Source organism: Crocuta crocuta, unplaced genomic scaffold (genome assembly GCF_008692635.1).
Source record: "Crocuta crocuta isolate KB4526 unplaced genomic scaffold, BGI_CrCroc_1.0 scaffold229, whole genome shotgun sequence".
Taxonomy (NCBI): domain Eukaryota; kingdom Metazoa; phylum Chordata; class Mammalia; order Carnivora; family Hyaenidae; genus Crocuta; species Crocuta crocuta.
The window spans coordinates 9,653,406-9,678,388 of record NW_027536464.1 but is presented as its reverse complement, the minus strand read 5'-3'; the positions used below and the strand labels follow the sequence as shown (position 1 = coordinate 9,678,388).

At 40.2% G+C, this 24,983-nt stretch overlaps 1 protein-coding gene across 3 annotated transcripts in view; it reads left to right on the top strand.

Moving 5' to 3' along the window:
* DOCK10 (dedicator of cytokinesis 10) overlaps positions 1–24,983 on the top strand; it is a 214,777-nt gene that overhangs the window by 48,331 nt on the left and 141,463 nt on the right. For all 3 annotated transcript variants that reach the window (XM_077748708.1, XM_077748710.1, XM_077748709.1), the window contains exons 2-3: positions 5,838–5,957; positions 19,881–19,970. In XM_077748708.1, coding sequence (XP_077604834.1) covers positions 5,838–5,957; positions 19,881–19,970 — 210 coding nt within the window. The remainder of the gene's footprint in view (positions 1–5,837; positions 5,958–19,880; positions 19,971–24,983) is intronic.

Here is a 24,983-nt window from a genome sequence, read left to right as displayed (position 1 = left end):
CTCTGACCCTCCCCTGCTCACGCTGTCTCTCTCTCTCTCCTAAAAATAAATAAAACATTAAAAAAAAAGTTAAAAAAAAGAAATAAACTTTAAAAAAACAACAACAAAACTTCCATATTGTAATATGTGTGCATCTTGAACAATCGTCTCTCTTTTTGTAGTCAGTCTTGCCATCTTGGGCATCTTGGTCACAGACCCCACCCTCGTATTTTCCCCCCAAAAGCCAATTGTATGCAAAGCACTGTTACTCTCTTTACCAAAGAATTGAAGTTACAAAGAAGAAATCATGACATGTACCGCACATTCCTTAGTGTGTCTTAACCCACATCCTATTTCCGGTGTCCTTCCCCGAGCCCATCATAGCAGCAAGGCTCCCTCCACTACACACAGGTCTGAAAAATATCAATCATTGTTTTTTGAGCAGTAGCTCCAGCATCTTCATTTTGGGGATATAACCTCCACCATTCTGCCTGCCTTTCTCATCCCTCTGGAATTAAGACGAATATATTTTCTCCATGTTGTTACAAAGAGAATATTGCAAAAACGTCCTTTCATAAATCTTGGCTTGTATGTGTAGTTATTTCTTTAGAACATAGAATAAAACATTCTCAAAAAAGGAATTCCTGGATGAAAAGATATAAACTTATTTACTCAACAGATATTTACTGAATGCCTCCTGTTTGCTCTTTGTACACACTAAATTTACAAGGCAAGTGCTTTAAATTCATGACTAGTGAAAATTTAAACTCACAGACTTTATCTACTTAACACTTATGTAATTAGTACTATGGGTGTGATACTATTCTAAAAGCATAACTATATTACCTCATTTGATCCTACGGTGTAGTTCCTACTAAGATGTCTATTTTGCAAATTATAAACTAAGGCACAGAGATTTTTATTTTTAATCCAAGTTAGTTAACATATAGTGTAATAGTGGTTTCAGGAGTAGAATTTTGTCATCATCACTTACATACAACACCCAGTGCTCATCCCAAGTGCCCTCCTTAATGTCCATCACCCATTTAACCCATCCCCCAACCCAACACCCCTCCAGCAACCCTCAATTTGTTCTCATAAGTGTCTCTTATGGTTTGCCTCTCTCTCTGTTTCTATCTTATTTTTCCCTCCCTACCCATGTTCATTTGTTTTATTTTTTAAATACCACATATGAGTGAAATCATATGATATTTGTCTTTCTCTCACTGACTCATTTCACTTGTATAATACACTCTAGTTCCATCCACATTGTTGCAAATGGCAAGATTTCATTCTTTTTGATTGCCTAGTCATATTCCATTGTGTGTATACACACACACACACACACACATATACACCATATCTTTATCCATTCATCAGCATGTATATATATATATATATCTATATCTCATATCTTTTTTATCTGTCCATCAGTTGATGGACATTTGGACTCTTTCCAAAATTTGTCTATTGTCAATAGTACTGCTATGAAATTTGGGGTACGTGCGCCCTTTTGAATCAGCATTTTTATATCCTTTGGATAAATACCTACTAGTGCAATTGCTGGGTCACAGGGTAGTTCTACCTTTAATTTCTTGAGGTACCCCCATACTGTTTTCAGAGTGGCTGCACCAGTTTCCATTCCTACCAGGAGTGCAAAAAGATTCCCCTTTCTCCACATCCTCGCCAGCATCTGTTGTCTCCTGAGTTATTAATTTTAGCCATTCTGACAGGTGTGAGTGAGGTGGTAACTCTTCCTGGTTTTGATTTGTATGTCCATCATGATGAGTGATGTTGAGCATTTGTTCATGTGTCTGCTAGCCATCTGGATGTCTTCTTTTAGAAAATGTCTATTCATGTCTTTTGCCCATTTCTTCACTGGATTATTTGATTTTTGGGTGTTAAAGTTTGATAAGTTGTTTATAGATTTTGGATGCTAACCCTTTATATGATATGTCATATGAAAAATCTTCTCTGAATTCTGTCAGTTGCCTTTTAGTTTTACTGATTGTTTCACAGAGATTCTCATTAACATGCCCAACATTGCTTAGCCCATAAGCAGCAATTCCAGAACTAGAACCCCAGGAATTCTGTTTCCATAGTATGTGTTACACCCTCTCTTCATCTCAGCATAGAAAACCTATAATCACACTCTACCTTTTACTTTGGACTCGTAAAACAAGGCTAGGTAGTTTCAGCTATTCTTAGTTAGATTGTACTTCTATTCTGGAGAAAAGTCTACGTTGGTAATTTAGTCATGTAACTTTTCATTGTCACGTGCTTCAAATGCTTAGTCTTCAGCATCACTTTTCACCCATGTAATTTTGAATTATAATTACAAAATTAATTCAGACCCTTGCAACAGTGCACTGTGCTCTTGAAATTTGCATCTTTAGCTAAGGCATGGCAAGTCTGCTTTCAAAGCAAATTAAACGGCTCTTGACAGCCTTGGTTATTACTAAGATGGCAGGTTTACCAACTCCGCAGCTTCGATATTGTGTTGGCATTCCATGAGAACTTGTAGAATAAGAAGAGGAAAAGAACACATTTGTTTTTGTGACAGGAGCCCCTTCTTCTGCAGTGAAGTTGACTTGGAGGAGAGCTGTGGATGTGGAGAAGTAGATCAAACAAATCTCTCAATATGTATGAGAAGAACAGGGCCTATTACCAGCGTGGCATAACACCAGCCCTGTTGCATAATAACAGATACTGATGGGTGCCTTTTCCCATGCCTGGAGCGATTGTAGAACAGCTAATGAAATTCATTAGTCATTTGAGAGAGTAAGAGTAAAAAGCACTATAAAAATCCAATCCAATTCAGGGTAATCTTGGCACATGCCTTTGCCCAGTTGGTACATTTCCAAAAGAAAGAGGCATATTAAATTCAGGAGGGACAACCCAACTGTTCTAAAGCTATAAATCAATGCTGCTTAGTTCTCATTTTCACTCAACGTCTCTGCAAGGAGCAGTAGTGAGAAATTAACTGGTTCCACCATCCTCAAATACGTCTGTCTCTTTGACCATAACACTGAGCAGACAGCTGTCTTGCTCCAGATAGGACTGTGGTCCCATGACCTAGATCCTGACCATCGCAGATGCATAAAGCATTCATGCCAAGTATCAGCAAATCCCAGGCCCTAGGTGCTATGGAATATATCATTGTTATTTTCATTTTTAGACATCATATCCACAAAATTATGAAACACTGGGTGTCTTGAATGGCACCCATTAACTGACACAGTCCCTGGAAAGATAGAGCTTGACTAATACACCCCTCAGAAGTAAAAAAAAAAAAAAAAAAAAAAAAAAAAGAATGCTCTATTTGAAGCAGCTCTGTTGGGTTTTGCAGCCCCTGTCAAAATAATCTCAGTGCAACATTTAAACAGGAAAGGCTTAATAAGTGTCATTCATTGATTGGCTGATGTACCATAGCCTGAAATGCATTAATAGAAATATACCTGCCAACAGATGTTTATAGGCTATGCCTTTCATTGGGTACATCAAGGGAAGTTTGGGATTTCGTTTTTCTGGTTTTATTAATACCCTGTGACTTGTGAGCTCTGATTTTCCTATTGCATTAATTTAGGTGGGGCTAATTCTAGGTGGAGTGTGGGCCCCTAGTGAAACGTCTTCTTTGAAGGTCTTTGTATCCCCAGCTTGTTTATTAATGCTCAAGTGTGCAACTAAGGGAGATAAAATTAAAAGGATGGTGAGAACAGGATTGTAAAAGCCTCCTGAAACATCTCATGTTGTTTGCTTTAAGCCCATAAATTGCAACACACACAAAGCCACACTCTCACAGTCTTGTTCATGTCTATGTGAGGAAGGAGAGCAGAGAGCAAGTACTACCAGCCACATCACAGGCTGTTGGTATATGAGCACTGAAAGGCATTAGCATACTTAAGCTGGAGATACAGTGAGAGAAAGAGACATAACTAACCAAATCTGTGGTTCATTTGCTACATTTCATACGTAAACACAGTATTAAAAGAAGGAGAAAAAAATTAAAAAAAAAAAAAAAAAGAGGTTCCAAACTAAGCCATTATGTTTCAGACTTGAAGAACTGAGGGAGCAGTTGGTAATACAATGTGTGACATTACAGGGTAAGAGGTAATATACGAGGAGCACTGAGGTCTGTAGCTGAACTGGAGTGAATTGCCACTACTTGAAGACGTCCAAAGCCAACTAAAAATAAACTAAAATGAGGCCAGATCTAACATCTGGGGCCAACATTTGCCTCTTGAGCTATCAATTTGTGATTCTTGGGTTTAACCTTGGCCTGGGAAAATAAAGAATTGGAACTTAAAATAAGTCTACACAGAATAATCATGTCAAAAGGCAGGGATTCTCGATGGAGTGTTTTTGTTTTTTATTTTTGTTTATTCTTTAATTACCCAAATCATACCATAGTATCTCTGTGTTTTTGCTTCAAAACAGTGAACATTCACACAGCTCTTTCACTAAAGAGATTGTGTTGGACAACTAAACGTCTTTTCTCCAAATATTATGTGGAGTCCTGTGTTTTTATTTGGTAAATGTGGTGATCTTACTTGAAGGCCCTTCCAGAGAGAATTTTCACCTTACATCATCCTCAGTTTACCTAGGCATTTGTAAAATGGGTTTCTTTCATTTTAATACAGGAAGTACACAGAAATCTTTGTTAGTGGCCCACTGGGTCACATCTTGTTTTGTTTTTTGTTTCTATTTGGAAAAAAAACATTGCTATTTTGAGGATCCAGTTAGCAATTATTAAAATGCGGGTGGAAGTTTCTAGGGCCTTACCAGCAGAGGTCCTCCAAAGAAGGACTTAGAAATCAAAGCTACGTCTTTGTGCTTTGCAGACTGGGGAGGGGTAACGTTGGCAGGAAACGGTCAATGTAATTGATGTGATAGATGAAAAAACTGTTCTCCATTTATGAGATTCCCTTTAAAATCCAGAATTAATGGTGATCCCTCCAGCTTCCAAGAGCCCCCTAAATAATCCCAAAGGCCCTTCTTTTTCATGTAAGTTGCATAAATATTTCATCGAAGGGCTAGGAAACTCAAGGCTGTGTCTTGGTATTCTGCTTTATCATTTTTTATTTGAGGACCCATTTTTCTCACCAGTTTGGAGTAAACACATCAACCCTGTAACGGAACAGCCACACCTTCCACCACTGGTATTCGTCCCTTGGTGCTATAGGAAGTTTCTTTGAGAGAAGTGTCTTTCTCTCGGCTTTAGGATTTTAATGTAGTGCAATTATCTGGCTATTTTTTTCTGACTCTTCCATTTTCGCCACACCACGTCCATAATAGTTATGTCGTTCAGTCCTGATAGAGACTCACCCAACTTCTCTCTGTTGTGGCCAAGAGGCTCAGAGCCAAGCAATTAATCCTGACACAGGATCCGTGCCTCCGTAACAACGAAGACAGCCTGTGATACTTTGCTTGCTAATAGGGAGCCAACCTTTTAAAATAGATCCAGGTGAACCTCCCAAGGAAGGATCTAATTCAGCAAAACAGATGATGATCCTACTAGAGCAAGTAAGCAGAGGACTTTTCTTCAAATAGACAAAGAGAAAGTTTACACAATTCAATAGATGTGTTTGGCCGACTCCCGTGGGCTTTGGGAGCGACTTGCAAAGAGCTTGAATTACTGAACAAGGTGTCAAATATTTCAGGATATTCTCATATTATTTCAGATCTGGAAATAATAGTCACATGGCTTTGCCCTAAATGCCTGGAGTCCTTTTGACTCCATTGGAAGGGCTGAATAATGTCCAAGCCTTGGCAAGACTAAGAACTAAATCCAACAAGGCATCGAGAACAAGCAAGATTATGTGTGTCAGTGGTTAATATCCTCTTTTCTTTTTCCACAGCAAGAAAAGCCCAGACTTCTCGAGCCTTTGGATTATGAAACGGTCATTGAAGAACTTGAAAAGACCTATGGGAATGATCCCCTTCGAGATCTCCTGTTCTTCCCCAGTGACGACTTTTCAGTAAGTTATCTTTTCAAGCCATCTGAGTTCAGAAAGGCCCCACGGGATGATTGAAGACCGTCCCAAACTGGGTCACTGTCATCCTCCCTTATAGATTCGAGGTGCAGAGCACTCTTTCCTGTGGCTACCCTGCGTCACAGTCACTGCAGTGGGAAGCCGCATCGATGAGAGATGCAGTGCCTCAGTGGCCTTTTGAGACAGGAGATGCACAAGGTGCTACCTCCTGTCAATGTCTGGGTTTCTAGCTGCTCCCTTACCTGACCTCATAGAACACTTCCTCCCTCGCCCTCTTCTGACCCAAAGCTTCCCAGCAACTAAAACTAACCAATGGCAGAGGCGGGAATCTCTCGGCACAAAACTTGCAGTTCTTAAAAATTACTCTTAATCTTGGCTCTCCTTTTGTAAGGAAATGTTGAGGCTTATGCACAGAGAAAGGTAGGCAAGCACATCTTCCTGGGAGGATTTAGGATCCAAAGACAATGCTTGCTAGTACTTGGAATGCTCCTGAAAGTGGGAGAGAGAATGAATAAAAAGGCAGTTCACGTTGGAATCAGGCACAAGCACAGAAAAATTACGGCTGATGAGCATGCGCGTGTCTCCAGCCTTCTATTTGTGGTCATCTTAAACATTTTTAAATTGTTAGTAAATATCTATGTAAGCAGAGATCTCAGCGGGCCGATGGTAACCTTCCTTGTTTTTTCCTGAAAGAAAAGTAGTCAGAGACATCACAAACCAACGTCTTAAAGCCGATGAAAAGGCAGCTCCAGGGTAATCTTGTGATGTAGCCACTGTTCATGGAAACCCGCGTTGAGTTGCTAGGGCCCCGTGCTCACCCTTCCTCAGCCAGCCTCACACTTCCACGCTCGCTCTTACCTTTGGGGCAGATCTGGCTTCTGGTTTCTAAGGTCAATTATTTCCACTTCCTCCATGGATGAGTAAGAAACAAGGTCTATAGAAGTGAACAATTTTCTGTTTCAAATACAAAAAGTGATGGAAGGAAGGAGACAGGTTGGTAGATAGGAATGAAGAAGCTCTTCTGATTTGCTTTTTCCAGTTTTTAAAGGGCTCCTAATTTACTGTCCGACAGACTTTAAGAGAGCCCTGTCTCAGGCAGAGAAATGTCATTTCCATGGTTGGACCAGGTCACCACAGCTTGAACGAAGCTGAGCCAGGTTTTGTTGATGTTGTTTTTTCCACACCCTCTCTTTCTTTCATGAAGGTAAACCTTTGTGAACAAACTCGTTCTGTCAACACAAAATTCCTTGAAACTTTGAGACCTTGGCATTCTAGCCCCGTCGTTCAGAAATTCAGCAAAAGCTACTGCCCATGCCCCCCAACCAAGAAGAGAGTGGAGGCATGTGGATGGGATATGACACTTGCACTGAAGTTGAAATCATTTCTTGGCATCTTTCCACTCTCGTGTAAGTTAAAGACTGGCTGATGGCTAGGACGTGTGCCATCCTTCATGGTGTCAACCGATCACATGAGACCATACGCACTTCTTTATTTTCCAGAGATGAACGTTCTAGTAAATACGCTGCATTCTTTCATCCTATGCTTGCTTTAAAGCCTTCTGTCGCCACCCCCCGTAGCCTTCAAAGCAAAGGGCAAACACCTTAGCATTGCCCAACGGGCTCTCCAAAACCTGGTCCTTGCTCATCTAAAGTTCATAGTCTTCCTCCTCCATCCAGTCCCCAACGCTATCATCACGGGCACCTTCACAGTAAACTACCAGCACCGTCCTGAACGTAACATTCTCTCACCCCTCAGACCGTTTCCTTCCTTTATTCATTCACCAAATATATAATATGTAATAACAGCATGTAATACTAAACGTCAGGCATTAATGTCAGAAAGGGAAAGCAGTAGCGATCGGACAGAAATTGCCTGGTTTTAGAGGAGCTCACCTTTCAGTCAGATGAATCAGGCAAAAATAAGTAAACAATGGAACTAACGAGATAATTGGGGTTGAAGACCAGTTCTGTGAGGAAAATGAGACAGGGCCATGTCATAGAAAAAAAGGGAAAAAGGTGACATTTGAACTGAGTTCTGAATTCCCAAGGGAGACCAATCACCTTGAAACCGTTGGAAGGAAAGAGCATCTCAGGCTGAAGGAAGCTACTAGAAAGGCCCTGGACAGCTGTGGACAGAGTGATCAGAGGAGAGGTTAGGCCAGGAGTAGACAAGGCATTTATTTGCATTTTATTCCAAAGGCAAGTGGTGATGGCAGTTTTGAGAAGAAGAACTGACTTGGTCTATAGTGTTAGAAGCTGAGGAGGCCTCTGTGGGAACAGCATACAACGAGGTGAAGAGGAAGCTGGGAGACTAGCTGAGAGAGACTAGCTCTCTCAATGAGCAGGTGCTCAAGAGATATCGGATGCCACCAAGTCCCTACGATCAGGAAATGTCACAGAGACAGCTAAATCATCACTTGTATCAAGCCCTTGACAAAAGAAGTTTTGGATATTACTGCCATGTAAAATGGTCAGTTTTTAATTTTTTTAATGTTCATTTATTTTTGAGAGAGTGACAGAGTGGGAGTGGGGGAGGAGCAGAGAGAGAGGGAGACACAGAATCCAAAGCAGGCTCCAGGCTCTGAGCTGTCAGCACAGAGCCCGACGTGGGGCTCGAACTCATGAGCCACGAGATTAAAAAAAAAGAAAAGAATATTTTGTAACCCATGACAATTCTATGAAATTCGGGTTTTGGTATCCATGAATAAAGCTGTATTGAAACAGCACAGTGATGTCCTTTCTTTTTCTTTCTTTTTTTTAAAGTTTATTTATCTTTGAGAGAGAGAAAGACAGAGTGTGACCAGGGGAGGGGCAGAGAAAGAAAGAGACACAGAACCCAAAGCAGGCTCCAGACTCTGAGCTGTTAGCACAGAGCCCGACATGGGGCTTGAACTCATGAACTGTGAGATCATGACCTGAGCGGATGTCGGACACTTAACCAACTGAGCCACCCAGGTGCCCGCCCCTTCTTTAACATATTGTCATGGCTGTTTTCGTGACACGGCAAGATGGCGGCAGCAGCATAGGGCCCTAAGAGATGTATTATCTGTTCCTTCACAGAAAATGTTGGGGCAGCCCTGCTGTAACGAGCAGAACTGTGTTCATTTGGGAGGTTTTTCACTTCCCTCTGTGTGGAGTAACGACCCTTCCTTCAATACCCTGTCACCGTCTACCGTATCCACAACCCATGTCACATTTCAGGGGTGTTGCCTGCCTATAGGAAGCCCCTGGTGGCCCCCCTAGATTATCATTTCCCAGAATCATCCTTAAGCGATGGGTGAGTAGGGATTCTCTGGTATGAGCGTGGACCGTCTCCGCTCACCCATTGGAAAGTGGCAAGAGAGGGGTCACTCCCATCCCCGGGCATCACAGACTGGAAGGAGGGGAGCAGCCCCAAACTTCCCACTGCCCCCCTCCAAATGCCCCGAGCCCAGCTGTGCCCTACAGAGAGGAGAATCCAGCTTGCTTCTGTGTTTCCACCTTACCAAGCACCCCCACTCACAGCAGATATGATTCATTACTTGGTTTGTTTAATCAATATTTATTCAGCACCCACAAGGCGCTGAATATAGAACAGCACTTCCCAGACAAGTGAGGCTGACAAGAAAAGCAAAATCCCTCTATTTAAGGAGTGTGTGCCCTAATATGGATGAAAAATAAAGTTGATGAAGAATCCTGGCTTCTTATGGTGAAGAAATTTCAAGAAGCAGGGGCTTATGGTGAAATTTCAAGAAGCAGGGGCTTCAACTGCTACTTGATGCATCTTAAAGAAGATTATTATTCACCAGCGCAGGATTCCTGCAGTGTTTCTCCCTATTTAGTTGCTGGCCCAAACTGTCACATCTGTTTTTGCTTAGATCCCCCGAAAGTGCCTTTTTACCAGTCCTCCTGCTTCCTCCTCTGCACTCAGTTAAAGGAAGCTTTGGAAATACGAATCAGATAGTGAATACCACAGAACCAGTTCAAACTTTCCAGTGGTTTCCCATGGCCTTCAGAATCCAAACCAGTCTCTCACCAGTGCCCCCATCACCTGCTTCCTGATTACCTCTGAGCCCTTATCTCCTCGCCCTGTTTCCCTTGATCACTGCATGGATACCTAGCATTTTCTCTGCGCCCAGAACTTGCCAAGCTCATCCCCTCTGTCAGGGCAAGTCTGCTCTCGGCCCAACTGGTCCCTGTTTTTCATTCACTTCAGTTCAAATGCTACATCCCTGGGGCGCCTGGGTGGCTCAGTCGGTTGAATATCCGACTTCGGCTCAGGTCATGATCTCATGGTTTGTGGGTTTGAGCCCCACGTCGGGCTCTGTGCTGACAGCTAGCTCAGAGCCTGGAGCCTGCTTCAGATTCTGTGTCTCCTTCTCTCTCTGACCCTCTCCTGCTCATGCTGTCTCTCTCTCTCTCAGAAATAAATAAAACATTTAAATAAATAAATAAATAAATATAAAAAACAAATGCTACATCCCTGATCCCAACCATGCTATGTTACTCCGTCACATCATCCTGATTGCTAGCCTTTTGTTTAATGTTTTATTTTATTTTAGACAGACAGACAGAGTGCAAGCAATTGGGGGGGGAGGCAAGGAGGGCAGAGAGAGAGGGGAACACAGAATCCAAAGCAGACCCCAGGCTCCGAGCTGTCAGCACAGAGCCAGAAGCAGGGCTCGAACTCATGAACCGTGAGATCATGACCTGAGACAAAGTCAGATGCTTGACCAACTGAGCTACCCAGGCATCCCTGATTGCTTGTCTTTAGAGCACTTATCACCACCTAGAAAGACCTCGGTTTGCTTTTTCTCTCCTCTGTCACTTCTTCCTCGCCATTAGGGTGTACCTTCTAGCAGGACAGGGATGTCTTCTGTCTTGATCACTGGGAGACCCACAGCAACTAGAGTAGCAGTTGGCACAAAGCAGGTGGAAAACAAATATTTATTTCATGAATTATCTTTCAGACACATGTAGGTTTTTTTCAAACATAACTGGAATCCTTTGAGTATCTCTGGGAACCAGAAGTCCATTGCAAAATGAAATTTGAGAGTAAAAAGGATGAAAGGATTGGCTTTGCTTGATGATGAGGAAAGTCATCATTAATGTGATACTTTCCTCTTCAACACAACTCAACATTTCCCCATAAGAAAAGAGCTCTAAGGTCATGGTCCCCGTATCAGAGGCTCATCCCATCTGGTACAGTGCCTGCCACCTAGCCACCAACAAAGGCTAATTTCCTTTCTGTAACCTTTCAAGTACTTGCTTTCTGTTACTAGGCATGGGAGAAATCACTATGTACCTGTATTTCAAGTACCCAACACAGTGTCGGGCTCATGGGCGTTCAGTGATGATTATCAAACCTTGAATTAAAATCGTCTTCTTCCTGGTTAAAGGGCTGAGGTAGAGGCATTTGGCTGTATTTTGGCACATCTGGTGCGTGGGTTCTGGGAGCAGGCAGTGTGATCTTCAGGACTACTTGTGTCATAATGAGTCATAAGAATAAGCAGTCTAGAGGCATGTACTAGCCCATTCATTTAAAAAAACATGAGCTACTTCACTCATCGCACTGGCTACTCTTGCTTTTCTCATCTTTCTTGGGGGAAGCAGGTAGTAACAGAAACTTGAGACCAAACAGTGAAGAACTTAGTCACCAAATCATGGCTTCGTAAAATAGGCAAGGGGAGGAAGGAAGGAAAACAAGAACTAAAGAGGAGTTTCAAGGGCACAATGAATCATATTGTTGAGTGATTCACTGTGAGGAGAGGCTGATTAAAAAAAATAGCAGAACAAAAAACTGAGAAAGCCAGAAATGAGTATCCTGCTGAGTAACAGATACAGAAACCTGTGTTGGAATCACTTCTGGATGTATGAAACCTCACAGAAGAAGGTTCAGAGGTCTGAAGGGTAGCCTGCCATGGAAGGCCACCCAGTCACCCCTGTGCTGCAATACCACCTACGCCGGTAAAGCTGCTCTATTTCAACTCAGCTTCATGGCCCGCCTTGTGGGGAGCAAGCCACATCTATCAAGGGCACCAGTATCAACAAGAAGCACTGCTTACGCTTGAAAGGTTATGCTTTGACCCCAGGCGGTGCCATATTCAAAGTCAGAGGTCTATGTTGCACACATGAGACATCCTGCCAAGAGAGTTACATGATCTTCTCAAATCTCCTCTTCATCCCACTAGTTCAGAATTCGTGTCTCAGGACTCTCCAGGGCTCCCTGCTGTGCTCTTTGGCTTATTATTATGACCTAGGGAATTGTGAGTTCTTAACATACCAATGGCTTGTTCTTCTCACCACAGTATGTTTTGAACAAAAAAGCAGCTGTGTAAGGGGACTTCCATACTCAAACCACAGGGGCCATATTGGTGAGAGGAAGTAGAAAGGCCTTAATATCTTTTAAACTGAAAAGCAGAAAGGTTCTGTATTGTTGTGTTTTTTTTTTCCCTTCTTGCTTCTTTTACTGAGACACAGCCTACCATTTTATAGGACTCTAAATCTCTTTAATCCTCAGCTTCTGAGCCTGAAAAGCATGCTTTAAATGGCTCTTACAGTGTTCATACAAGAACATGGTAATTGCCATTTAAAAGCTAAGTAATAGGCTTTGTCAAATGAGGTTATTTCTAAATGCTAATATTCCTCTCGTTTATAAGCTAATGAGGCTGAGATTTGCAAAAGCCTCTTGTTCAAGGATGGAGAGTAACTGTGAGGACAGAAATCAAACATGAGAACCTTGACTTGCCATTAGCATTTCTGTCTATATAGCATGCTTTGGGCCAGCTGCTTAGAAAAATCAAGTGCACCCTTAGGGGAAATTTTAACTCCTTGAATACCACAATGAGCGCCATTAGAAAAGTGGTATGGTAGTGAGGCATTCTAGAGTAGTTCGGTAAGAATATGTGGGGACTTCTCTGGCCTTGACTGAACTAGGAACATATACACATATAGGACACATAAAGACTTGTACATGAAGATTCATAGCACCATTGTTTATAAACCCCAAAGGGGAAACAACGCACATATCCATCAACTGATGAATGAATAAATATAGTGTAGTATATCCACACAATGGAATATTACTTGGCCACTAAAAAAATTAAACACTGATTCATCCTGTAACATGGACAAAACTTGAAACCATTATGGTAAGTGAAAGAAGCCAATCACAAAAGACCACATATGGTATGATTCCAGTTGCATGACATGTCCAGAATAGGCAAAGCCAGAGAGACAGAAAGTTATTAGTTGTCAAGGGCTCAGAAGAAAGACGAATAGGAAGTAACTGCTAGTAAATATAGGGTTTCTTTTGGGGGTAATGAAAATATTCTAAAATTAAATAATGATGATAGTTGCACACCCCTGTGAATATATATAAAACTACTGAATTCTACACTTTAAAAGGGTGAATTAGGGTATCTGGGTGGCTCAGTCAGTTAAGCATCTGTGTCTTGATTTTGGCTCAGGTTGTAATCTCACAGCTATAAAATAGAGCCCCACGTAGGGCTCCAAGCTGAGTGTGGAGGCACTTGGAATTATTTTTCTCCCTCTCCTTCTGACCCCTTCTCTCTCTCTCTCTGTCTCTCTCTCTCTCATAAATAAATAAGCATTTAAAAGGGTGAACCTTACAGCATGTCAATTATATCAAAAATAACACTTGTTTTTTAAGGATATTTCTAGGCATTGAGATAAGGGTGATGTAAGTGGTCAGAGATATGATATTAAAAAAATCTTAAATATATGTGTCTGTATTCAAGTACCTCATTCTTTAATAGGAATAAATAAAGGGGCACCTGGGTGGCTCAGTCGGTTATGCATCTGACTCAGTTTTGGCTCAGGCCATGATCTCACAGTTCATGAGTTCAAGCCCTGCATCAGCACTGTGCTGATGGTACAGAGCCTGCTTGGGATTCTCTCTCTCTCTCCCTCTCTCTCTGCCCCTCCCCTGCTTGTGCTCTCTTTCTCTCTCTCTAAAAATAAACAAACTTAAAAAAACTTTTAAAAAGAATAAAGAAACAATACAAAACATGAGAAAAAATTTCAGTGTTAGTGAAATCTGTTCCCAAGCAGATTTAACATAGCTTGCTTATATACCAGCAATATATACATATATATATCAGCTGAATTAACCACTAGCAGAGCTTTGGAGTCTAAAGTATTCTATAAAATATTTGGAGTCTAAAATATTCTATAGTTGAGCTGTGGACTTCATGTATGATACAGACAGTAAATGTTATAGTTCAGAGAAGAGGAAATGTACCCTGGATGAATTATAGATTTTCAGAAGGAGCCGCAGTTATACTAAGCCTGAGGTTAAGAAAGAATGAGGAAAGGAAGGACTTTCCAAGAGGAAGAGGAGGAGGAGCCTGCATCAGGCTCCTGCAGGAACGTGTGCGGAGCGGAAGAAGGAATGTGAGCAACCATATGGAAAGATGCATGGCGGGTTGGCTGTAGTGGGTTGGCTGGTGTCTTAGGCCGTTGCTCGTCACGGGGCCATGTCTTCAGGCCTCACACCAAGCAGGCTCCTTCCCTGTGCCTCCTTGGAAAGAGAACTCAGACCACAGCCTCTGAGTCTTTGCCAAGGGGAGGTCCTGGTGCAATAAGTATATTGTTGGAGCACTGTGTTCTGTGAGCACTCACGCTTTTCCACATGTAAAACATTTCATCCTAACTTCCTTCAGAGAGGAGGCAAGATGAAGTGTAGAGTCTGGAAAATAAATCACAGAAAAAGAAGTGAAGTGACTTGCTCAGTGGTTAGCCAATCCAAGGGTAGAAAACCTTGAACCAGGTCTCCAAATTTCACTACTTATATATTTTTTTATGTTTATTTATTTTTTGAGAGAGAGAAAGGACACAAGGTGGGGAGGGGCAGAATGAGAGGGAGACACTGAATCTGAAGCAGGCTCCAGGCTCTGATCTGTCAGCACAGAGCCAGATGTGGGGCTCGAACCCATGAACCGTGTGATCATGACCTGAGCTGAAGTCGGACACTTAACCAACTGAGCCACCCAGGCACCTGCCTACTTATATTCTCAAATACCAGGATAGATAAGTCTCAATCCTTGACTTACCTGGATGATCACAACTGTCCAGTGATGTGCAACTGCTAATTTTTTGTGCACTTCCCAAGCACTTTAACTCCAGAAAAACAAAAAGGGACCTTCCCCATGAAGCACAATGAATAAATAATGGTGATAAAAAACACAGCATGGGGAATATAATCGATGGTGTTGTAATAGTGTGGTATGGTGACAGATGGTAGCTAAGGTGGGCATAACTAAATGTATAAACTTGTCTGAGCTCTATGTTGTGTGCCTGATGCTAATATAACATTGTGCATCAACTATACATAAATTAAAACATAAATGAATGAGAGGCACCTGGGTGGCTCAATCGGTTAAGCATTCAATTTCAGCTCAGGTCATGATCTCATGGTTCCTAGGTTCGAGCCCCGTGTCTGTCTCTGCACTGATAGAGCAGAGCCTGGAGCCTGTTTCACATTCTGTGTGTGTCTCTCTCTGTCCTTCCTCTGCTTATGCTCCTTCTTTCTTTCTCTCTCTCAAAATTAAATAAGTAAACATTTTTAAAAAAAACTCTTTAAAAAAATGAATGAATGAATAGGGAATTATTGAGGGGGGCACAACAAAGGTAGTAAAGTGATATTCTCATGTACTTAAAACAAAATCATCATAATACTCTTCTGCAAGTGATAAAAATGTTTTTCAGGCAACTAATGTAGAATAAGTGTCTGCTGTACTAGAATATAAGGCCATATCAGAGTCGTAATCTGAAAATTTTAGGTGAAGATCTCTTTTAAACACTCACTTAGGTTGGAATTGATCGGAAAATGTTAATAGTCTTTACTGTAAGGCTTGTTGAATTCTCAAGCTCAGACTGATTGATTACTATAAACACCATCATTTTTGTTCTCTTTTTTGAGCAGCTGGGATCTACAGTACTGTCAGAGGAAGCTTTGCTCAGGCCCAGGNTTGACCGGTGGCTTTTGGCCAATTGAGAAATGGCCATGATGTGCTTAGAATGAAGTCGTCTGTGGTCATTTTAGCCAGCAGAATGGTGGCTGTAACAAAGCCACAGAGACTACTTACTAAAGAGTAGGAGGAACCAGAAAGTGACAGGGCTGTAGTCAAAGATGTTTGAATAGCATGGACCTGAAATTGCAAACACAAGCCTTCATGCCTCATTTCATAAATAAAATGACAGTTTGTGTTTCCAAATGCCTAATCTCTGGACAGTAGGCCCCTTATAAAGCTCTACCACCAAAAAAGGAGTTCAGCTCAGTTCCAGTGCTGTCTCAGATCCGTTTCATGCAACTGAGTTCTACTAATTGTCGACCAGAAGGTTTATAAAAGACAACAGGAAGTCTGCTGTGGCCAAGACAATTTGTAGTGGTCTGAAAGCATCTAATTCTCAGAAAAGAAATTCTGTGTAACCATATTAATCCCCTTAACAAATATGACAGCATACTTCACTTCTTATTTGATTAACTTATTTTTGCTTCAATGGAGACACAGTAAAGAAATAAGACCTGAGTAGAAGAGCCACAGTTCTGAAAGTTGAAACTTTATGGAGGCCAGATGTTCTAGGATCACAACAAAATATAGCTGAGATCAATAGCATGTCAGAGGTGTTCATTACATATGCATTTCTTTTCTTATACCTTGTGTATTCTGTACAAGGTATTGGAAGTGCCAGAACTCCATGCAAGTTGTAAACTAATGTCTTAATTTTATCGCATGGTTACGTGAGGGTGATTTAGCCCCCATTGTCTTATTAAGAATCAACATGATTTCATAACTAGAGGTCATCAGGAATCAGGCAGAGTCTTTGTACACATGATTCTACACACGATTAGGTTTTATAAACCCCAACTTGAGGGAATATCTAGTCTCATACATTACATATGTATTATGTATTGGGGGCTCTATCTTTACTACAAGTAGCTATGTGGTCATTATTACTGGAACGCTGAGTCCATATTCAGAAATGTACCATTAAAGAAAAATTTTTTTTCTCTTAAGCCAGTTCAGTATCCTATCTGTCTTATACCAGAAATCAGGGACCATAAGTGGGGCAGCAGGTGTAAGTAATAAGTTTACATTTGAGTCGTGTTACTGTGCTTTCCATCAGACTGAGAATATTTTAGAGTAGCTATTATGACTTTTTTAAAGGCAAGAAATGCACAGGAGAGTGCATGGGACAATGAGAAAGAGGAATAATATTATTATAAAATAATTTATTATAAAATAGTGACTGAAATATACATTTTTTAAGTAGAGGAAAAAAATCCTAATCTTGCCTTATACTAGTAGATTATAATATGTAATATTCCCTTGTAAACACCAAGCAGGAGACACTGTGTATCTGAGAATTTTCTATCCAAACAGGAAACAAGTTATGCCCAGATAAATGAAATCCAGCAATAATCTCCAAAACTCAATTTAGGTATGGATTTTAGTCTTTTACTCCAAACTTTCAATAGAGTTTATGTACTGTTTATCTTCTAAGAGAGTGTACCACATAAAAGAAGCAACTTGAAACAAGGGATCCAAAAGGAATAAAAAATGTAGGGGCGCCTGGGTGGCTCAGTTAAGCGGCCAACTTCAGCTCAGGTCATGATCTCACAGATGGTGGGTTCAGGCCCCATATCAGGCTCTGTGCTGGCAGCTCAGAGTCCTGGAGTCTGCTTCAGATTCTGTTTCTCAGTCTCTCTCTCTCTCTCTCTCTCTGCCCCTCCCCTGCTCATGCTCTGACTCTCTGTCTCTCAAAAATAAATAAACATAAAAAAATTTTTTTAATGTAAATACTAGGGATGCCCAGGTGGCTCAGTTGGTTGGGCATCCAACTTCGGCTCAGATCATGATCTCACCGCTCGTGGGTTCGAGCCCTGCATCAGGCTGTGTGCTGACAGCTCAGAGCCTGCAGTCTGCTTCTGATTCTGTGTCTCCCATCTTTCTGCCCCTCTCCTACTCACACTCTATCTCTCTCTCTCAAAAGTGAATAAAGGTTAAAAAAAATTTTTTTAATGTAAAATCTAAATGATAGTAAGTCCTAAATTCACCCTATCGTACTTTTTGTGGGTGTATCTACAGTTGGTTTGATTGATAGCCATGGCCGCATAGAACTTCTGCACCCTGTTCACACAACTGCAGTGACGTCCTGGGACAGATGCACGGATCAAGAGAGCTCAGTCTAAACTGCATTTCAGGATGAGCACTGAATTTTGTCATATGATGTATCTAGAACTTGGTTTTCTCATTACTTTTTACCCTCTGATTTTTGTCAGTTTCACATGACATTCTTCCTCTTTTGCGGTGTCCAAACCCAGGGTTCCTCAATATGCACACGCAGGCATGCATGCATGTGTGTGTACACACACACACACACAGCATACCTGTTCATGAGTGCACAGACATACATGGGCTCACACACACATACCACACGCACACTCACACTGTACATACACATACCCTCAAATACAGCAACCATCATGCATCTTCACATACCCATGCACACATAGTCACAGACACACTCATGCACCACACCTAATCGCACATGCTCACGCAGACATATACCACACACACACACACACACGTGCACAGAAGCCACACATCCATATTCACACACACTCAACACATTTAACAAACACGCATCTAAATACCCCACTGGACATCGAAGTTAGAGCAGTGAACAAAAGAGACATAAGTTCTTACCCTCATGGATCTTATATTAAGAGTGAAGAAAAAGGGGGATTTGACAAAAATATGAGCCTAGGACCAGAAGAACAGGTATGATGCTGCCCTTGGTGGCAGAGCTTGCTGCAGCAGCTGTGAACTCTGAAGATCACAGTCCCCATCCCTACCCATCTTCTCCAAAACTAAGGAGGGGTTTTGAAATTCTCATCTCTTTCATTAATTAGTCTAGAAAGAAATGCTTTTCTCTAGAACAATTCAAAGGAACTTTAGTTTGTGCTTTGGAAACTCTGATGAATCATTTGTGGATTTGGGGGGATACAAAGGAAAAGACCCCAGCTGTTGGTACCATGGATGTTAACAGACTCATCACCCCCAACGCCCCTGGAGAGCCACGGAGTACAGACTAAAGAAAGCTGGCCGCAGGTGACAGAAAGTTACTGTTTTTAGGGTATCTCTTACTTCCCCCAGCTTGATGGAGCTGAAGCCCATATATCATATAAAGAGGAAACAATCTATGAAGTCCTGTTTTAGATGTTTTCTTTTAAGATGTATTTTATACTTTTTATGTCTGTTCACTTAATGCAAAGTGGTTTGTTGAGCATGGAAGTTGAAAACATTTTGTTTATTTTAACAAAAATAAAGACACCAAAAACATGAGTCTTTTCTTCAAGATCCAGGTTTACTGAACATCCTTTGTTTTCACCCCTAAAATTTTGGCTACACAGTCACACACACACACACACACACACACACACACACTCAGAGCTTCTGAAAAGGGTTAAATTTACCTTGTGGATCCTCAAGAAACTATTTACAATAGGATTAAAATAATGATGCTTTTGCAAGTGTTTTCTTTCACTTCAAATGTATTTTAGGATTAACAACAAAAGGTAGAATAGAAATAAGCTAGGCAAAATAGACGCCCCAATTTTTGTTCTCTGAAGGGAAGTGAAAGAGTTTCACATGATGAAACTTGTACTTGTAAACCAGTACTGATAATAATAGTACTGATAAACCAGTACTTGTAATAATGCTGGCAGTGACATTCTCAAGGAGGTTTGACTTCTCTCCTAGAGATATAAAGTTTCTCTGTCTTCTTTTATTGTTAGATGCTATGATCTAAAGCACTTTTCTATTGGGTTTTTGGTAGGGTGGTCTACTCAGTGCCTCTAAGTTGGAGAGCTTAATTAATTTCTCTTCATTGTTCTTCCCAGACAGCCACAGTGTCTTGGGATGTCCGAACACTGTACTCAACGGTCCCTGAAGATGCGGAACACAAAGCAGAAAATTTACTGGTGAAAGAGGTAAATGTGATACTTCCAGTCCTTTACTTTCTAAAGCCTTGTTTTCTCCTAGTGGTGCTCAACACAGCTCATTTTTATTGTTGTCTCTCTCTCCTTTTCAATAGAGAATTCCAGATGCTATGATGAACTGATGGCTTTCAGCTGTCATCATCTCTAGATTCTTTCCATCCTCCTGTTAATCAGTTTTTCATTATATGGTGACTCTTCAAGTTTGGGACTTTTTTTTTCTTTTGTTTTTACTTCACTTAAAATCCTCACCTTGAGAAAGATTTGTGTGTTCTTAACAGAGAGACAATTTTATTTTGCTTACCTAGACTGAATTGGAAAGGCCACCAAATGTGAGAATTTCGGATAACAGAGTTTCTATGTTAAAAGATACATTTTGTTCAAGCCCTTGCTATGGAAATAGTGGTAAAACCCTGTGGCTATGATAAAAATCTTTTGGTATAGCATTTGTTTGCATTCTGATGACATGAAGAGAGGCCTACAACCCTGCTGCTTCTTCTAAGTAGACTAAGAGGCTTTAGGGCAGCTACTTATAAGATATTTGTTGAATGAATAAATGAAGCTAGTCCTTTCTTTATAGAAAATGCAATGAGAAAATTTAGCACAGGCCAGACAGAACCCTGGGGGAAAAAATGGTGTTTCCCAATTAGGATTTAGTTTAATAACAAAGCCTTTTCTCAGCTCTTAAACATATGTGTATGAATATAAGCTAGCTTTATTAACATACATATTATATCAATGTGTATTAATCATGCTTATTTTATATTATACTATTCAGTCCAAATCGTTTGCCATAAATTTACTTACAGGTTTTTTTTTTCCAATTCCATATTTATTTCCCAAAGTTTACATTAAGTGACACTACCTTCTAAGGAGTTAAAAAAAAAAGAAAGGAAAAAGTTCAGATTCAAATAACATCAGGATATCTGAGTATACTGTTTTCATTGACTGATACATTGACTGATAGAAATAATAAATGTGATGTCAGTACCATAGTATTTTTGTTTACAGTCCCCTTAGAGGAAATCTTAATATCTGGTAGGGCATCACAGTTTAAAAAGGAGTTGGCAAGTCATTTTCTACACAAGAAAATCAGAATCACTGAGACAAGGTTTACTACCATTCTTCAGTAAATATGTAAATAGGTGTTAACTTAGGTTGGATTTGAAATATTTATGATACTGAATTCCTAACCAGGAATATTCAACCAATTCTTCTTGAATATTCTTCACTAAAATATTGCACTTTTATGTAAAAATCTTCAGCTTGTTGTTAAATTTATTTCCAAGAATTTTATAGTTTTGTTGCAAATGTGAGAATTTGGTAAATCCAATTTCTTTTTTTGCTGTTCATTGCTGATATATATTTTTTAAAATGGTGGCTTTTGAATATACATGACTACCTCACTAAACTTCCTTGATCTGATAATTCTTTGTAATGTTAGCTTTTGTTTTCATTTTTACTTTATCTTTTTGCACATAGAAAAACACCATTAATCATTCTTATTTGATCATGAAGTGTGTAGTCATGTCACCTACAAACAATTAAAATTGTCTTAGTTCTAATAAGTATACAGTTTTTTTTAACTTTTGTCACATTTTATTATCCAATACCCCTGAAACACTGTTGAATAATAANTTTTTTTTTTTTTTTTTTTTTTTTTTTTTTCTGAGAGAGAGAGAGAATCCAATCAGTGCAGGGTCAGAGGAAGAGGGAATTTTAAGCAGGCTCTGTGCTCAGTGTAGAGCCCAAAGCAGGACATGATCTCATGACTGTGAAATCATGATCTGAACTGAAATCAAGAGTCATAGACTTAACCTCTGAGCTCCTCAGAGGCCCCTATCCTGTCTTATTTTCGGTTTTAGGGGTAGGCTTTTAGTATCTTTGATGCTATTTTACCACTTGAATTTAGTTCTGTTGATAAAACTTAATAGGTTTCTGTCCTATGGATCCATATTTGTATTTCTGGTATAAACTTTCTTGTTCAAATTGTATTATTGCTTTAATACTCTACTCCATTCAAATGACTAATATTTTATTTCACGTTTTTGCTTATATATTCATGGGTGAAATTAGCTCTAGTTTTCTTCCGTCATTTTGGTATAGAGAAATGCTAGCTTCAAAAAATTGTGACACTCTCCATCTTTTTCTGTCTTTGGGAATTAAATCAGTGAAATGAAACAGGGCATCTAGAAATATATCCAAGTAAATAAGATTACATACTAAATGACAAATCATGGCACTTCAAATTCTCAAATATCTCTCAAGGATAGACAATTTCATGAATACCACTTGTTATTCATTCTGGATGAAAATAAAGTTAGGGCTCACATTAACATAAAAATTAATTCCAAGTGAATAAAAATAATTTAAATTTAGAAACAAAAATATTAAAACTATAAGAAAACATTTTCACATGGAAATTTAGGGGAAATGGACAGGTTTAAGCAAATAAAAAATTTTCATTTCTGTATAATTAATGGTACCATAAAGTCAAAAGAACTTATTTAATCAGAGCAACCATCTGCAACTCTTTATTTCTTTTGCTGCACATCCACACATTCCTAATTTTCAAACTCCTACAAATTAATAAGGAGAAGATAAATAATGCAAGAAAATATAAGCAAAAGATAAGAACAGACAGTTCAAAAAAAGGGGCACAAAAGGTTGCCAACCTCACTTACTTTCATGAAAATATAAATTAAAACAAATAACATATATGATACTTGAATGAAGAAAATTTTTAAGCTGAGTGTTATTTAGTGACAGTGGGATTATAGGAAATAAACATTATCATACAGTGTTTATAATATTCACATATCTATAACCTTTGAGATGTAATTCTGTAATTCTTTCTTTTTTGTAAAGCTTATTTATTTATTTTGAGAGAGAGTGAGAGAGTGAGGGAGGAGCAGAGAGGAGAGAGAGAGAATCCCAAATAGGCTCTGCACTGCCAGCACAGAGCCCCATATGGGGCTCAAACTCACAAACCAGGAGATCATGACCTGAGCTGAAACCAAGAGTCATAAACTTAACTGACTGAGCTACCCAGGCCCCAGATGTAATTCTAACCTGTCTTGTAAGTAGTACGTATAAATACGTAACATATGTATTATTAAAAAAAAAAACACTAGAGCATAAAAATATAATTATAGGCATGAGTATTGCTGCACTGAACAAATTGTAATGTCAGTTGGTAAGAGTGGGGTTGAATAAATTTTGGCACATCTATATTTTTAAATAACAGATAACAAATAAAAATTACATATATTTTATTTTTAATTTTTTTAATGTTTTATTTTTGAGAGAGAGAGTGCTAGTGAGGGAGGGACAGAGAGAGAGGGAGACACTGACTGAAGCAGGCTCCGGGACCTGAGCTGTCAGCACAGAGTCCAATGTGGGACTTGAATTTACAAGCTGCAAGATCATGACCTGAGCTGAAGTTGATGCTTAACAGACTGAACGAGGCACCGCCAAATTATGTATATTTAAATGTATTAGCTTGGGGGCACCTGGGTGATTCAGTCAGTTAAGCATCTGACTTTGGCTCAGGTCATGATCTAGCAGTTAGTGAGTTCAAGCCCTACCTCAGGTTCTGTGCTGACAGCTGGGAGCCTGGAAGCTGCTTCAGATTCTGTGTGTGTGTCTCTCTCTGCCTCTCCCCCACTCACGTTTTGTCTCTCTCTCTCTCTCTCTCTCAAAAATAAATAAACATTAAATAAATAAATATATAAATAAATGTATTAGCATGGATGCCCATGATATGTTAAGAGAAAAAAGTAAGTTGCAGAATATATACTATGCTATCTTTTTTTTTTTCAAATGTTTTATTTATTTTTGAGAGAGACAGAGACAGCATGAGCAGGGGAGGGTCAGAGAGAGAGGGAGACACAGAATCTGAAGACAGGCTCCAGGCTGTGAGCTAACTGTCAGCACAGAGCCTGATGAGGGGCTCGAACCCACGAACTATGAGATCATGACCTGAGCCAAAGTCGGACACTTAACCGACTGAGCCACCCAGGTGCCCCTCTTTTTACCTCATTCTGAGTGAATTGGGTATTTGTCTATTTCCAGGCTTCCAGCAGTCTGTTTTAGGCTGTTAAAAACTTGCTCTCACATGAATCAAGGATTCTTAGCCCTCTGCTGTGGGTCTCTGCAACCTGAGGCTTTGAGACCTTGGATTTGGTGGTCAGATTGCTACTGCCTTTGCCTCTTCCCAGCTGCCTGTTTTATTATCTTGTGTGCCTTCGTGGTGGGACCCATCACAAATCCTAAATCTCAGGATGATTCAGAAACCCTACCCTCTATCTCTGGATCCAATGAAGATGTCAAGTTTAGCCACTTTCCAGGGAAAAGGCAGCCTAAAAAGAAGATCGGTACAACACTGGACACTTCTAAGGATATTCTTGGGGTTTTAGATGCCTTTAGTTTTGTTATTGCTCTCATGAACTTTTGTACCACGACTTCAAATGGCCAGGTTGACCCCCTTTATTTCCGTAGTTCTCTGAGAATGTCAGCTTCGGTGGAGAACAGGTTGACCACAGAATCTGCCTGTGTGGTATTATTTCTCCTGGGGTGAAATTTCTTCCCTTGAACTTCGTTCCTACCTTTCAACTACTTGCAGCCTGGGGTTATTCCTCCTTTTCTCACTTCCACCCTCAGCGTCTCCTTTCTCCTAAGAACTGCTCCAAAGAGAAGGTCAAGTACACTGTCTTTTACCTTAGATCCCAGGTGTCTGCCGTGCTTTTATGTTGCAAGTCTCAGGACAGAGCATTCATCTGGGTAACATGAACCACTCATGTTTTTCTCAACTGCATGGATCTAAAGTAGAAAAAGGATAAGAAAAGAAAGAAGAGGAAGCCTGGGAAGAAACTTTTGGTTTTTTTTACCTGTGAATTTTTCTGTATCACTAGCTGTGGAAACTGCCATAGCTTGCTTGGTTTTAAGAATGTAAATAAAAGGAACCCTGTGCTTATAGGATAGGAAGAAGAGAAACCCTGATTACAA